At 45.3% G+C, this 17,800-nt stretch overlaps 1 protein-coding gene across 1 annotated transcript in view; it reads right to left on the bottom strand.

Moving 5' to 3' along the window:
• The window catches only part of agrn (agrin), a 235,932-nt gene that overhangs the window by 86,908 nt on the left and 131,224 nt on the right, over positions 1 to 17,800 (bottom strand). Inside the window, exon 4 of the mRNA XM_041945446.1 lies at positions 14,085 to 14,300. Within this exon, the coding sequence (XP_041801380.1) occupies positions 14,085 to 14,300 (216 nt within the window). The remainder of the gene's footprint in view (positions 1 to 14,084; positions 14,301 to 17,800) is intronic.

Here is a 17,800-nt window from a genome sequence, read left to right as displayed (position 1 = left end):
GGACTGAGGGAAGGCCAAAGCATTAACAGTCCTACACACACCTCTCCAACATGCTGTCAGCACACACACACACACACACACACACATCCCTTCACTTTCTCTACTGTGAGGCCAATAGCTGGAAGATGACTCTCTGTGTTTGATGTAGTTCTTCAAAGAACTCCATTGAACTGCAGCTGTTGCTCTCTTTTACAGGCTCTGCTGTTTTACCCTTGAGAACGGAAAATGAACCACAAAAAGCCCTCATCACACTCCAGTTTGCTGGCCACACACTCAGCACAGCAGAGCGGCGGCGTGTGAGCGAGAGTACAGTATGTTGGACAGTGCTTGCCTGGACAGATTTGAAACCGAGATTTTGGGCGATGCAGAGCTGCGGTAGAAAAACCTTTGAGCCGAAAATGGGCTTTACTTTGGGAGACAATAATGTTTTTCAACTGAAAAAGATAAATGTTTAAGAAAAACAGGAAGGACACATTGTAAAATACTAAAATGCTTCAATGCTGTGAGGTCTTAAGATTTCAAAGTAGTTTTGTAGCGTAGCTGTCATTTTCCAGTGGCAGATATCTCATGCTTGAAAGATGCAGTAAAGCACAGGTGGGGTGCTGGAATGACAACACAGGGCCCATTCACTCTGCTGAGTGACAGAAAGAAGGCAAGATGGGATTAAATCGTCTGGATGTGGCATTTCAGACGAACACAGACAGAGACGTATGGGTCTATGAAAGGACAGAACACAATTTAAGTAAAAACACTTAAATTCTCCAGTTAAACATCAGCGAATATCAAAGCACTAATTTAGAGACGCTTCCTCCGAAGGCAACCGTGGGGAGCCTTGAGTGCTTACAGCAGTATACTGAGACGAACACAGAATCTGAACAATCGAAATGAAACTTTAAACACACTCCTCCAAGGGGAAATTTGGGGTTTTCTCGCCTCTCTATAGGTCACATGTTAACTACAGAGTAGAAACCCTGCAGCTGGTTTATTGCAATATTACATATTACAGTAAACAGCTGATTGGGTAAATGTGCCACAGTTACGCTGTGCATCATTACACCCAGTATGAATAACTGGCTGCCGTTAGAGTACAGTCAGTTTCAGAGTTTTATTCGCTCGGGCTGCACATGATGGAAGCGATGTTGACGTATGTGTTGTTGCTGTATAGAAATAATCTTGGATTGGGACTGGATTCTCTGGATGGTTATACACCGTGTGACAAGCTATCCTCACAGTTAAAGTGTTCCAACTTTATTTCAAACCTCTAATCCATATAACAAGCTAAAAGAGATAAAAGATAAGAAGAAAAGGCAGACAGCGCTGGCTGATGGACAGCCTCTTTAACCTCAGGGCGTCCCTGTCACCTTAATGGCCTATGGGAAAAAGTCAGTATTACCTATTGGAAAAATGTCAGTGCTTGTACCAAGAGCTGTGCCTCGTGGATTAGGCTGAGATCTCCATGCCAAAATAAGGTGGAGATGCTATTAACTGCTCATTTGTTTACCTCTTTAAGGCCAGGCTCACACATAATCAATAATGCATTTATGTTGTTTTAAATTGTAGAGCTCTACGCCAGGCAGCCCTGGATCAAATGGAGTGAGATGAAAGTCATTAGACCCAGTTAGCGGATTTAGCATTACGGCAAACATTTATACCGCAGCTCACTGATGAAATGTTTTCATCCCTAAAATAACAGAGAGCAGAGTTACTTAAAAGCTGAATAAATCCTTTGTCCAAAACACAGCTACGGCCACAAACTGACACAGGCAGGAAGATGTTGACAACGATGAGCTCCCAGCGGAGAGCGATGAATTCAGAATGTCACCCTGGCCCCAGAAAGAGGAGCGAGCACCCATGTGGGCTAAGTGGCGCATATGCAGCAACTTTCCTTTCATTAGCTCCAGATTAACAGGAGCTGGTGGTGGTGGGCAGCCAAAATCAGCATTGATGTGCAGTGAAGCGTTGGCTAATCACACTTGGCCTTTGCCACCAACACTTGCTAATGAGTGACGGCCGCTGGGTGCAATATGCTGCAGAAAAAAAGTCAGTTACAGCCCGTGTCGGTCCTCCAAAACACGAACACAGGCACACCTGTGTGAGGACATACAGGATCCGTGTAAATTCATGATGATCATTACAACTAATGTAACAGCAGCTTGCATCGTGGCTGCAAAATCAATCAAAAACACGTTCACTTTCATATTTTTCTCTCTAATTTCCTACAAACGGCAGCAGAGTTTGAACTCTACAGAACATAAACTGCTAAACTGAAGCGATATGAATAGGGAACATCGCTGCCCGGCTGACTTGCTCACAGCTCATGACTTTGCAAATATTTAAGAAGCAGCCATGACTTTCGCAGCTACAGTGATTATTTTGGAATAAACGGAAACACCATTAGCAACAGCTTTGGAAACCTCATCAACAGCAGAAAAAACAAGAAATTATCTCTTGCGAGCAAATGTAGAAATGCCACAGTAATGAGAGCTTGGCACCAAAGATGGAGACTTTAATTTAAAAAATGTAAAACTCATGTAAGAAAGACCAACGCGTTGTTTATCAACTTCTAATTCTCTCTCTCTCTTTTACACACACACACACACACACACACCTACCGATGCACAAACACACACGCACGCTCGCAATCAGATAAACCCCTCAAATCAGCCCTGCAATATAGGACCCTGTTTAACATGACAACAATTTAATTTAAGCTATTTTGATAAGCCTCTCTGGGAGAGACAGAATGGAGCTGCAGGAGGAGCAGAGAGTACTGACATTTATTCAGAGCAAATAGTGGATGAAAATAACTGGGATTGATTCTCTTCCTTTTCTGGCAAGCATTATTAATGCAGGCAGGCACTGTGCATGTGGTGTGAGAGTCAGTGTGTGTGTGTGTGTGTGCGTGTATTACTCTAATTGTGGAGAAAATTGCTGGATCTGGGAGTCAGTAAACAAACACATTTCAAAGAGAAATTGAGGTATATTGGCCTGTCCTCACAATCCTCACAAAGTTAGACTGGAGTTAACGTGATTAGGGGAAACGGCGAACACGGCCGCGTTCACGTTCCTGTCAGAGCAATGAGTCATACGATCAGCATCGCCGGTCAAGTGATTCTGATAAACACAACAAAAGTGACCTATTGGATCCTCTGAGAAACAGCATTTTAACAGCGTCTCGCTTGTGTAATTCCACCATAAACAGCACACTGTGTCAGGACACGCCACACAGAGGAAGTGTTCAAGGAGCGGGCATGCTCCACTGCAGCAAACAAAAAGGAAGGGGAGGCTGTTAGCTCCTGGGTGCAAAAGCAATTCACTGTGAAATGTAAGTACAAAAATGTGGGTTCTTCCAAATGAATGAATTCCAGCCACCAGGATGCAGTCATTAAGTCTGAGGTAATGCCGCGCTTAGAAAGGTACCACAAAGTTAGAGGCTTTAGAGGATCTCAGGGAGAAACAAATCATCTTTTTAAAAGAAGAAATTATTGGCATTATTATCTTTCTGTTTTCCAGTGGATCGTTTTAAAGTTACAATCCTTCAGCTTTTCACTGAATCAAACAGCATTTTTATGACTATTTAAACTGAAACCCAGTCCATGTATTTCGTTCTGTAATTATCTCTCTGCATTAGAAGTTCTCTTTGTTAATGGCGTCCACCACTGCCGCGTGGCATTCAAACTACCCACACATGCACATTAGATTCACAAGAAATGAGGTATCCATAAACTTTCTTGTTACTGTTCATAATGCCATCTAATCTATGTTACCCTCACGGTTAACTGATAGCTGTTAAGTGCATCAGTCTCAATACAGACGAATTAGAGCTCCAGTAAGTTACTGCTGATGGAAACCAAACATTTCTCGCTGCCAGCGCCTCACATTAAAACAAATCACAGGCTGGCTTTAATTATATAGCAGCCTATATGATACCTCACTGGGGTTAGCACTGATGTTGACAGTGCATTACAAATGCATCTACACAACAAGGCATGGTCATTTTCTGAGCGTTCTGTCAGCGCATCATTAGAAAATACTGAAGAATTGGAGGCAAAGGCCTTAACACATAAACATTAATATCACCATCTCCTGTCACCCCGCTGCCAGCCAAAGCAACTGACTGAATGAAATCATAGGAAATGCAGGGAAAATACCACACCATTATTCTGTTACTGTCATAGGTTTCTATTCACAGAAATCTATTCTATATGCTTCCTGTAAAAGGGGCTGAATAAATGAAATAGTCAGAGCAAACACAGGTGGAATAACACCTTCGTCTCCTATGCTGTGTCCGAAATCACTCCCTCATGCACTCATTCACTACTGTGCTCCCTATGTTGTATGAGACAGCCAGTAGTTTACTCTATATGTAAGCATTGAGACACAGGAATCATCATCATCATCATTTTTGGATCTATAAAATAGCAGAAGGACTACACATATATTCAGAAAGAGTCCAATAAAATGGCACTAAATAAATATAGTGCACTGTATAGTCATAATCTACACATTGTCTTCTTCAGCATTTCTCAGTCCTGGCCCTGAGGACAATCGACTGCTGGGTTTCTCTCCTTCCCCCTCAGTGAACCACATTCACATTCCAACCCAGGTGTAAACAGCATCTCATTAGATCGCTAACATGAACACCAGCAGGACTTTGGCTCCTGGCGGCCCGGATCAATAACCGGCACGCTACTTCGTCTCGGCTTCGACACAAGACAATGCGAGCTGATGCACGAGCAGACATGACTGCGTCCATGTGGCTGTTCAACAGCTGGTTTTTGCTCCCTGCTGCCGAAGAGGGTGTGAAAAAAGGTGTGAAAGTTGAACATCTGTTTGCTCATTTTAAATCAGCGCTGGTGGAATTTACAATCAATGTCCCACTGAAGGCAAGGGCCGTCTAATTTGCCCTCTGCTGCCACAATGTGAACACAGCATTACTCTGGGGAGCTAACGCAGTCGATGGACGCTCCTTAAATGAGTCGCTAGGCAGGAGTGGTAGTGTGTGCACCTGAAGGGGCTGAATAGAAAAGTGGGGTGAAGAATATATATAAACATTGTCAAACAGCAACTTTAAAACTGAATGATTACAGTCTCAGCATGGATTCCATCATCACTGGATAGGTAAAGCGTTGCAACTAGTTTCCACACACGGTCCTTAGGGGCGTCATCTTCACAACGTCGTCTACCAATCAAGTGCAGAGCGAGGACCCAGCGGGAGAACGGGGGCGCGGATCAGCCCGGGCCCCGTCACGGACCAGCCGGCGTTGTCAGACAAAAGCTAGTGTAAGCGAATGAACTGTTGCAAATAATGTTTTGTTTGGTGTACAGACAAGCCCGTCTCTTTTGTCTCTTTCCATCTCTTCATGCCAATAAAGTCACTGGAACAGAATTTTGAGAAAGAACATTTGAGTTTATATGAGGACATGTGTCTGCATTGTGAGACAGCTCCACACACACACACACAAACACATATATACAGACATACAATAGACACCAAGCCAATACAGAGACAAGCAGACATTCTTTAGAAATCCTGCTCCTGACAGTTGTCGCCATTCTTGTTCCACACAAATAAAATAAAATATCCACTATTGTCTGCTGAGCTGGTAGTTATCCTCATATTTTCAACAGCGCTCTGCTTTTATTTTCACTCCTTTCCATCTTGCCCAAAGTATACGCAGGGAAAATAACAAATAACGATGTATTATTCAGGAGAAACCAAATGCATAAATACATTAAAAAAGTCTCAGAACACAACCCCTCGTCTGGTATTAAGCAGGTGTGTGCGTGCGTGTGTGTGTGCAGATAATCGGTGTTTTGCCTGCAGGTTTTTTGAGAGGTGAGCGCTGGAGAGAGAGAGATGAAGAAGACAGGATTTGTCTTACAAGTATCAGTGGTCACAGACGAGTGGAACAGCGAGTAAAGATGGATAGAGGATTCCAGCAAAGCCCATTATCATTTGTGTGTGTGTGTGTGGGTGTGTGTGTGTGTGTGTGTATGGTGAAGACGGAGAACAAGATGGTATATTTTTCAATCTATCTGTCTGCAAAATGCCCACAGTGTGTGTATATTTCACCAAGTATGCCTCTGTGCGTGTGTACGTCCATAGAGGTATAAATACAGTATAAGTGTACACACACACACACGCAAACACACAGTCAGGCTGTCAGGTTCTGCATGTTATGGTTATGAATACCAAGCAAGAGTCAATGCCCCAGAGAAATGAAATCACGAAAACCGAGTTATTTACGATGACCTCTCGCCCTGTGTGTGTGTGTGTGCGAGCGTATGCGTGCGCAGAAATGTGTTCGGCGATCGCCTCAGAGAAATTTGATTACTCTCGTGTTTGTGTGTGCACGTTACTACTGATGAGAGTAGCAGAAAAAACACGGAGAGGGATTTTGTCTTAAAATCTTAAGGAGGCAAATGGACGAGAGGGGAGGGACTGAGAGAGAACGAAGAGAGCGAAGGAGAGAGAGGAAGAAGGAAGAAGCGTTGAGAGTTATTTTTGGACTGTGTAACAGCGAGCAAATGACGGAGAGGTGAAATGAGAGAGACATCATGAAGAATAGTCTCAAAAGAAAGAGGGGGGAAGAGGGATGAAAAAAGAGATGAAGGGAGGAAAAGAAGACGAGAGCAGGAGAAGAAGAGGAGGGAGAGAGGAAGCAAGGGAGGAAAGGGGAAGGAAGACAGTCGAGGGATAAAACCAAGGAGGGAGTTAAAGAGAAAGAGAAAACTGGAGGAGGATTGGAGAGGAATGGAGGGAGGAAAGGATGGCAGAAGGAATGAAAGGAGGAAAGGATGTGCAGAGGCAGAGATGAATAATGGTCAGTTAGACTGTGCAGAACACTGTTATCTGCTCCGGCAAAGCCAGAAGTCATCTCCACCATCTACAGCTATTACCACCAGTCCATTGTCACCGGGGGCGACCGAGCGTGCCACCACGGTAACAAAAGAGATCGTCAGAGCATGAGCAAAAAGAGAAAGAGAGGAAAGGGAAGAAGAGGAAGTGGAAGGGTAAAGGAGGAATAAAAGCGGGCCGGCTTTCATCCCCCGACTCTCCAGCTCTGCTCCACAAAGAGGCTTTCGCTTGCAGGAGATTTCCTGAAACCTTCCTCCCAGCCAGCTTTGGGTCCTACGAGGGGATAAATCAGGGCTTTACCCGGCCCAGCCCGGACACCTTAACAACCAGCCACACCGGCACCAGACAAAAGACAAAAAGTACAGCTGGGGTAACAAGCTCAGGCCAGAGACGGTTTTGCCTTCTCCGGGGAAAAGCCTTCTCAACAATAGCTGAGAAAAGAAAAGGCTTTGATAAACAACGGGATAAAGTGTAACATTTCATTGGGCTACCAAATTATTCTCAAATTGATTTTTTTATATGTGTTGCGCCTCGTACGGGCTGGTGGAAAAACCAACAAAAACTGTCCTCGTAAGGTGTCGGATGACTCATCATTCATTATGTTCATACACTTCGAACCATTCACTGAGCCCCCCGAGTCAAGGTCAGGACTCACAAACAGGGACTTATGTGCTTCAGTGAATAAATTCAGGAGAAAACTTAATTGTTGCCGGGATTATGTTCACTTCGACACCAGAGGCCGGGGCGTGCTTCTCGTCTCACACACGCTGTGAGGTTCAGACGACTAAACCCGGGTGAACTTCTGGCAAAGATCACGGCTTCGGGGTCAAAAGTCAACATTTCCCATGTTGTGCATAAAGGCGGGGTTGGCTTTTCAAGATCACAACCTTTCCAAAGATTAGCCGGGTGCTCTCCAAACAACCGTAAAAATATTAATCGTGCTTTCGTTGCCAGGAGTGGATATTGGAGGGAAGGTGCAGTCAACATTTTGCAGATATTTTCGTTGTAAATATTTCCTCATTAAATTGAGAGAAAATGTAATCTTTCCAGGATTACGGTTGCTACGAAACGTATTTGCAAATGCAAATGATTTGTGCATGAGACAGGTTGGATCCCTTCAAGTAGCAAACACAGACGACGAATGCAGCCGCATCAAACCAGTGAAAAGCTCTGAAACGTCCACTACAGGTTATAACTGAACGCTTCGAGCCGCAGCACATAAGATGGAGAGGTTCACATCCGCCTCGCACTGGCCTGACCGCCTGCAGTATGTTAGAGCAGACTGAGCAGCAGGTGTGGGGCACTGATGCCTTTCTCCTTTTACTGTGAGGACACAAGAGTGTGTCGGTGCCGAAGAGATAAAGCCCTCTCTAAAGCAGAGAGAGAGAGGGAGTGGAGTGCACTGATAGAGTGGGAGGCAGCGGGCCGTGCTCATGGCCAACTCTCGAGCACACGCACACACACACACAAACACACACACACACACACACACACACACAAAATCAATCTCCATTGATCACTCTCTCGAACCCCGGTCACCTCACTCGCGCACACTCACTCCACTTCTTTGCATTACTTGTTGAAGTCCTTCAAGAAGAAAAAGAAAAAGTTATACAAAAAAAAAAAAAAGAATAAAAACTCCATGTTCCACTAGAGTGGCCACACAAGATGAGTTCTGCAGCACTTCTGTGGCTCTCTCTGGGAGAGGGAGTGTATTTACCACTCTGCTCCAAGTTCAATATTAGGAGAGCCAACATGGTGCACGTTCCCCAGCTGATTGTAGCGTGTGCGTGCTCGCAGACACACGGGCATGCACACACGCACACATGCACACAGTTGCTCAAATATCTCTTGTCTCTCCGAAGCAGAAAATGCTTCTGCTGACTGTTTCTCTCTCTCTCTTCATGCCTCTGACTTCTCTCTTTTCTTAGCCGGCCGTTTTTTTTTGTTTTTTTTTTGCCTCTCGCCTTGTGCTGTTATCAGGCACTCCTGCTGGTCCAATTCAAACGCGGCTTCTCCTTTTAATTTCCACAATATCAGAGGCCATTATCTGCCCGCCGCCTGCCTGCTTGACCGGCAGAAATGTGACCCCGCCCATCCCAAATCATCCATCTAGAACAAAGGGGAGATAATGAAGATGCTGGCGTGGAGCTGGTCTGAACCATTAAGGGCCAGGTTATGTGAACATTAGAGGGGAGCACTGGGGGCAACTAAGTGCCCACTCCTAAACAACCTGTGGGTCGTTTCTTCCTGCCATCACGCGGGGACTTACACCGTTACCTTGGCACTTCACCGTTGTAACAGCCAGCTCAGTGTTATGAGTCAGGTGCTAAATGGATGTGGTCAAATGAGGTTTTTCTGTTGTCACGGCAAAATGAGCTAAGCTGGACTGTGCGGTCAGAGGACGGGGGAATATATTAGCATGTGTGAGCAGGGGAGGAGCACAGTGACATGTCTGACAAAGTCCAGGTTGTGAACAAGCCACTTCATTTGGAGTTCCAACCCGAAGTGAGTGCACCCAGTATGTTGATGAAAATCCCTCTTTGCACAGGAAGAATGGCGAACGCAAAGTCGCACAAGTAGAAAAAGGTCATAAAGTCGACAAACACACTCTGTGGTTTCAGCTAAAGAGCAATAATAGCGCTTAAGTTTGGCTAAACATTAGACACCATAAGCTGCTGGTCATATTAGACAGCTGCTGGTTGATAGTCCCCTTCTGTTCACAGAAACACACCCCGAGCCTCAGACTTGTGTTAAATGCTAAAGTCGCGCTCCATATAACTGCAGTCCCTTTAAAAAGGGGATCAACTGCTGGAGAAAAAAAACGTATTTTGTGGCTGCACTCCTGAGTGCCAGATAAGACTCCCGAGTTGATTTGAATTGGACATGACGGTTCCTCAGAACAGTAGCCAATTCACTTACCCCGATGAAAACCCGCCATTCAAATCGAATGAGTCAAACGAGGCTTCGCACAAAAGCACCAATCCAACCGCCCACACTATTCTTAAAGTTAAAAACTCTCTCATTCGCTCAGCTTTCGCGCCGTCTCCCACTCTCCCTCCTTTCCTTCTTTGCCTCTCTCTTCCTCTATCAGCGCTGACAACTCCATAATCTAAACCAGAGTGACCTGTCCAGACCTTCTGTATTGGCTGTATTTATTGGAGTCAGAAAGAGAATGAGGACATGTCACTTGGCTTCCCCTGACCTCCCAACGCCTTCTCTCTCTTTCACATGCACACTTGTGGCTGACACGTATACCACCCTGCACTCTGGTACCTATACCTCTCCCTACAGTACCTGTGTGAACATATAATGCAAATGCATCAAATATTCTTTAATCCAGCCACACACAAACACATAAATGTCTTGAGTTTACAACTCGGCTGAACCTCTCGTCTCTCTATTAAACTACTTCCTTTGATTCTTTGGTCAGCTGCCCTTCCAATAACTGTCCATTGCTAAAAGTCAGGTTGCTACATGTGGGAGCTTTCAACAGGGCTGCTGGAACAAAACCAAAGGTAAAATAAACTTACAGATCACAGCTGGTTAAGTGGTAACACACACTTTACTGTGACTGCTTGCATTTGCGACACACAATTGAAAAAAAAACAGGAGGTAAAAAAGGATGGCAGAATTAACAGGAAGGGAATTTCTGTTCTGCAAAAATACTCGTTGTCGCTTAAAAAGTCCAAACATAATGTCTAGATTTCCATTAAATAAACGCACTGGTGGCCTACAGATGATTAGACTTTAAGGTCACCTGCATCGGTACCTGGCGGCTTATTCAGCATATGGTGTCAGGCCTGAGTGTGTGTGCGCCCCGGGCAGATCCACCAATCAAAAGAATGTCTGTAACCTTTGCGAATACAGTTCTAAAACTAGCCAAGTACGGCAAAGTGTGAATTACACTTTCCACCTTTTCCACAGCAGCTGCCGAATATGCCCAAAGGTAATCAAGGGAACGATCTGATCTCAAAAAGCTGTGTTATGCACATCTTCACTGTTTACCTTCTTACAGTGTAAGCACATAAGGTAGCAAAGCCACAGCCGTGGACACCATGTGCTGTTTGCAGATGAAATGCTTTACAAATCCGACTTTTTCAATATACTACACACAATAACACACCCGGAACACACCTGGCTGCAAGTTACACTCCAAAGAGCTCTGTGCTGTGTGAGAAGGAGTCGGATTCAATGAGAACAAAAAAAAAAAAAAAAAAAGCTGACAGAAAAATTGCCTCACCATTAGCATAAATTACATCGGCCCTCATTCCAAACGCAGGCGACGGTGTTGCAGATGTGACGTGATAAGAGCAAAAGTTCTGGTGGTGAGCGTGCAGTTATTATCAGCAATACTATCATTAGCATTATCATTATTATTATTTTCTTGCTTTATTTTTTTCTAGTCACATCCTGCTGCTGCTGTTGCCGGTGGTAATTATAGTGCCTTTGATGGCCTTAACCCTCCATAAACCATCATTACAGCACTCACACTACACTCTCTCCATGGATTTACTCTGCTCCTGTATTCTGTTCACCCGTTCACTCACGCAATCACTATCTCACTTGCTCTTACACCCCCCCACACACATTCTTTAAATGTTTCATAGCTCTCTCCCTCTCTCTCCAGATGCTTCTCCTCCACTGTACTCTCTGTTCCTCCTGTCTTCTCTCTGTCCTTTATACCTCTTTATTTCCTCTCTGCCAGTGCTGAGCAGTCACCAAGCTTGTTATTAGTGCCAGGTCCAAGCCGGCACTGTAATCAGACCCCTGGAATTAGCAGTGGGCTCACACTGGCAGGCAGACGCGGCACTGACAAAACACGACAGTTATTATTGAGGGTGCTGCAATGTTGCAGCTTTGGCAGGAATTTGCTGCTCCCCTCAGAGTCCTGGATCTTCATGGGCTTTGCTAAAGAGAAGCGACGAGAGGTGCAGCAGGAGTCTAGGCACCCACCAGGAGCTACGGGATGAAATACACACTGGATGGCAACCAATGGGAGCACTGAGTGGCACGCTTTTTCTGTGCAAGGGTGCAGGTGGTGCTTTAGCTCTGGGAGTGTAGCCATGTTGGAAAGACAATGGATTGGACATAAAAGGGACATGTTTTAGTTTTGGGGGATAAAGATAGGAAGGCAAAGCTTGTTGTATTAGGACAGAGTGTAATAGAAATCCATTTACCTGACAATAACAAGCAATGCAGCTTTACGTTTGGCTGATTTTGTCCCAAAGATCAAAACATCCCCAGTCCTGCGTCTGCTATTTCATCTAAAACCTCTACATTCACCATGCTTTAAGCACTTTATTCACCTTTACTTCGCGGCCTCTAAATTCAACTCTCGCCGAGGCTTAATGGTGTCAGTCTCTGTTCAGATTGCTTTCTGAAATATTGTAGACTCAGTGGACTTCTGGGATTGATCTTTTCTGGATCAAAGGCACCAATTTGATCTCTCAAAAATGTTCAGAGCCTGTATTTACTAATGGTAACGCTTCAAAAAACACGCGCAAACATAAGAAATTCTGGTAATGCTAGAAGTCTTTGATGAATGACATCAATCTGATCTCAGTGTGGTGATCTCAAAAATACATTAGAGCAGATGAACAGGCAGCTCCAACTCTACTGTCTTCAAATGCACAACTTTTGTTGTTTTTAACTATGAGCAGACAAAGTATTCTTATAAACTAATCAGATCTCACATTCATACTCTTAAAATATTGAACAAGGTGAGGTGAAAGAAGCAGATCGCTGCGCACACACACATACATATATATGGATATACCTGTCCAACTGCTCATTAAAACAAATTTCTAATCAGCGAATCACATGGCAGCAACTCAATGCATTTAGGCATGTAGACATAGTTAAGACGATCTACTGCAGGTGATTTAAGTGACTTAAGTGATTTAAGTGAACGTGGCATGGTTGTTGGTGTCAGACAGGCTGGTCTGAGTATTTTAGAAACTGCTGATCTACTGGGATTTTCACACACAACCATCTCTAGGGTTTACAGAGAATGGTCCAAAAAAGAGAAAATATCTAGTGGGCGAAAATGCCTTGTTGAAGCCAGAGGTCAGAGGAGAATGGCCAGACTGGTTAGAGCGGACAGTAACTCAAATACGCACTAGTTACAACCAAGGTATGCAGAAGAGCATCTCTGAACGCAAAGCACATCGAACCTTGAGGCAAATGGGCTACAGCAGCAGAAGACCACACCGCATGCAAAAGGGGGTCCAACATGGTGTACCTAATAAAGTGGCCGGTGAGCGTATATTTATTACATATATATATTTATACATTTATTTTTTTTCCCTGGGCCTGGGGTTGATATGCTTTAGCCACGCCACACCAAGCCGAAATGTGATGGCATGTGTTTCCTCTACTGCCTCACAGCAGGGGATGGCCGTGCACAGCTGCACTGCTGTGGTCCTGCTTGACAGCATGGCCACCACGCCCAACCCGTGACGACTCCCTCCCCTTAGCTGTGTCCTCAGCAGCTGAACTCGTGTGTGTCCCTGATGGTGACTAGACAGAAAACTCTGTTTTATAAGTCCTTCAGCTCTCAGTGCATTTGCAGCTTCTACCTGAATCTCTGCGGTTTGGAGTTGAACTTCACAACTAGATATCAGCCTTATTTCACTGCTACTGATCGCTTTCTGCTGTCTTGGTGCTTTGTTAAATTACTGGTGATCAAAACCACGTTCAAAGCTTCTCACTGTCTAACCAGCGGATGCTTTTATTTTGCTGACGTTATAGGGAATCCAATCGGTTTGTCACAAAGTTAGCAGAGCTTCATTAGTGGTGCTATTCTTCAATAAAAACGGGTCTATTCAATCAGATCATGAAGATATTCTGCACTACTTTGTCAGCAGATCAGTTTGAAACATGGCAGGGTGGAATAATACAAACACAAACAGCCACAGTGAGCGGAAAAGCGCTGCAGGCGACAGGCTCTTACTGTGGTTTGTGACTAGCACACCTCCAACACGTCATGTTGGGAAACATCTTTGCCTTCCTGCTCGGGGAAAAACCCTGAATCAGTGCTCGACTGCTTGCAGCTGTTCACAGCATGGCCCGGCACAGCGCTGGAAAAACCCTACTACCGACATTGGACTGAAATGATTTCAAATCATTTTCCTTTTGCTTAAAGAGAACGGCTTAATCTTCCGGCACTATCTTTAAGAGTGGACGCTCGGTTGGTTGGTAGGCAGGCGATGGTACTTACAGCAGGGTCCCTTGCGCAGCACCTTGATGCGTCGCTGTGTGTTGCACTGGGCCTTCTCCAGCTCGCACTCGTTGGAGTAGGTGGACGAATCCGAGCCGCAGACAGGCGCCACCAAGGACGGACAGTCCACCCTCTTGCAAACACACTCGGCCTTGGCCGGGTTGGTGGGGTCACGCTCACAGACAGCGCCGAAGCCACACAGCATCCCTCTGCAGCCTGCCGGACAGGAAGAAACAAAGGTGGAGGTGTTAGGATGGATTGGACATCTGATGAGAATACTGCTTTCTGTCCCAATTTCAAGGTCAGATAGAAAAGCTTTAAGTTGTCTGAGCACAAAGCTGCACGATGCAACGTTCTATTAAACACTGCTGTCACATTTATCATACATAAGCTGATTATGCATGCACAAACTAGAACTTCTTTTTTCCCCTCACTTCCTCTTAGAGAAGTTTTCATGAGTGAATGCAGAGAAAGTTTGTGATTTAACACCAGGCAGGCACGTCTGAACAGACTCATCTCAATATGCGTCAGCCATTGGGGTCTTTGTGCAGAACTCTACATAGTTCAGCAACACAAATGCATCGGGGATTAAATGTGATCCTGGCGTAAAGCAAACAGATGCTCTCAATTCATTCAGGGAGAATCTGTCCACCCATGCAGAGCAAGCACAGTTTGTTGCTGGGCCTGCTGAGTCTATTGTGGAATTTGGAAAAGCTTCAATGTAGAAAAAGTCAATGAAAAAGTCAGCAGCAACATTAAAATCAATCTACGGGCAGCAGGCTTGTGGACAGTTCGTTTTCACCCTCTGAAGAGGCTCTAAACATCAATGATCCGCCATCCAGGAAAACAAGGAAGGACGGCAAACATGAAGACAAACCGAGGTTAGCCGAACACTTCGAGGCTACACAAGTCAAGCAGCAACAAGTCTTCAGACTTTGATCCTAAACTTCCCGCTGATTCCTCAGCTTTGATCGAGTGCGAAACAGCAAACTGTGAACTTCGTCAGAGGCTGCTGAATGTGCACAGCAGACAGCGAGCGCCCGTGTGCGCGTGCTCGTGTTGTGAGTACACAACATTCAACTTAGAAAGTAATTGACCCGTGTTGTGACAGCCACAGCTGCTGTGGCTCCGCACCCGCTTTGAGGGCTGTTTGGCAGCCAGCTGGCGTGACGTCCTTGCCTCAGCACCGGGGGGGGCATTAAAAGAGATGCCAAGCTCTCACAGGTAGCCAACCTGATAGTAAGTCAACGGACAAAAGCACAGAAAAGTCCACTCTAAAAAAAGTCCTCCTGGTTAGAGGGGGCGAAGAACCGGTGTCACCGCCGAGGATATACATGTCACACACTCACACACATGTACACACACACACTCATTTCTTATCACTGGCTCCCAGGCCAGGACTAGACACAAGGCGGCACGACCACTTGGACTCGCTGGCAGATGGCTTTTGCGGTACTTGATAGACAGACAATCTGATAGACACACACACACCACATACACACACACACACACACACACACACACAGAGAGAGACAAACTCTTTCTGTGCAGCATAGACAACTGGTCCAGCATCTGCCCAAGGCATCTCGTTCCGTCTCACTCCTCACTCCGAAGCACAGTGCGCGAGTGCGCGAATGTGTGTGCATGTGTGTGTGGAGCGACAGGCGAGGAGGCTGTTTTTGACTTGCCCACTGTTCCCTGTGGGAGAGCGCCTGACAGCTACCTGAGCTCACTCTCTTTTGTACCAGGGGGAAAAGAAGCGAGCGTGTGTGTGTGTGCGCGCGAAGCTCTCCGCGAATGCATCTGTATTCCTGACAGCGCGTGTGTGTCTGAGAGGTGTAGGCATTAGGTGTCACACACACAACACACACACACACACACACACACACACGCACACACACACACACACAGCCAGGTGCTATCAGGCCTTGTCATGACTGGCCCACTGCTCTGCCATCACTGCACACCACGCGCTGTGTGTGTGTGTGTGTGTGTTTCTGTGTGTCGGTGCATGTGAGTGTCAGCGGGTGGCTCAGAAGCGAAGCCAAGCGAGCAGAGTGACAAGAGGTGAAATTCAATCGAACTGTGTCAGATGTATACAAGAGAGAGGGGAGGGTGTGTGATAGCATGACAGTGAAAAAACCCCAGAGACTGAGGTTGCGGGTGACCAAACAGTGATCTCTCCGTTTTAAATGCAGCATCTGTGATTCTGAACAATATAGCTGACATGTTCCAGTATGAAGCAAATACTATTAATGTCGTTATTAAAGTAACTTACAAAAAAAAAAAATACACTGACAGTGAATGCACCACCTGGAGAGAAAAATCACGAGTGCCAGCAGTGGTTTGTAACCAGATCTCTTCTGCGATGTTTTCCTATAAGAAAATCTCACTCTAGCCTCCAGCTTAGCTGACTGACAAAAGGCTGACACCGGAGCTGAGGGTTCTGTCAAAGTGAAGGTATCAAGTGCGAGCTCTGGGCCGAGTGTACAAACTGCATACTTATGTACCGGGAGTTCTTTCCTGAGGACAATCCTCCTGGTGCTTGAGAGAAGACATGTCTGACACTTCCGGTTTCTTTAGAACAGAAATAAAACCTTGGTGGTTAATAGGTTATCTACCATGGCTGAAAGCAACAGTACACCACAAACAAAAACCGTCAACAGTAAATTCAAAGACAGCGCTGGCCCTGGCTCGGTTTGATGGGCAGGTGGTCTCTGGGAGTGCAGAAACAATAATAAAAACAGGGAGGATCCTGCGGACATGTCCTGGAGACAGATCGTATTACTTTACAGAGACAACAACAGCGATAAAATGCAATCTTCAGGATGTGAGGCTTTTCCCACAGGTGTGGCTTTGTGTGTCCTACTACTGCATAAAATAAACAGAGACAAGCTTTTACGCATGCAGTCATCCGTTCTTACTCAATGCCTAGGAGCCGGACAAAGCCAAGGAGCACTGAGCAGAGCCACAGCAGGAGATTCTGGCCTTTCAAAAGTCAGTGGTTCTTAGCAATATGGTGGGATTCAGTGTTAGCCAGCAAAGATTAATAACTTTAAACTGAAATAAATTCAATGTGCAGCACTTCATGAAATGAGTGTACGTCAGACCTAATGGTTCCACTTTAAATGTACGTAACTCTCCGATAATGTGCCGCTTAGCTTTACAGCCATTTCTTTTGCAATAAAAGCTCTGGCCAAATGTGTTTCTAGGTCCCAGGGCGTCACATGTCCTCTAACTGTTGCCATAGCACCAAGATCCAGCACTGTCCCTCAGGGCTCGCTTGAACCCCATTGGTCGGCGGCTAGTGAGTAAGTGTTGTTCATTCTTAACAATTCCAATGAACCAATAAAGATCAGGGATTTTAGCATCTATCAGACACCCATTCCCTCAGTGGCGATTTTCCCTTGCATGATTCCAATTTAAAGATGCAGCATTGAGGCCATAACTTCCCGTTTGTTTGTCTTTTCCTACAGTTGTTGCTATGGCAGCTGTCTAAATATTGTATAGCATATACGTCACTTTGCTCTGAGGTAGTCAAATTACCGTCAGATAACTTTATCCAAAATCCTAAGCAATAAAAACTTTTCAGCATGGCTATACGATCTCAAAATAAAATATTTACCTTCATCTATTTCTACAATACCAAAACTCAACATAGCTGCTTCCAGGTAACAGATGTGTTCATAATGAAAACAGCTGGGGCTGATAGACAT

The sequence above is a fragment of the Chelmon rostratus genome, chromosome 10, assembly GCF_017976325.1.
Source record: "Chelmon rostratus isolate fCheRos1 chromosome 10, fCheRos1.pri, whole genome shotgun sequence".
Classification (NCBI taxonomy): domain Eukaryota; kingdom Metazoa; phylum Chordata; class Actinopteri; order Chaetodontiformes; family Chaetodontidae; genus Chelmon; species Chelmon rostratus.
Note: the sequence above shows the minus strand (reverse complement) of the source record. Positions and strands in the feature narration are given on the sequence as shown.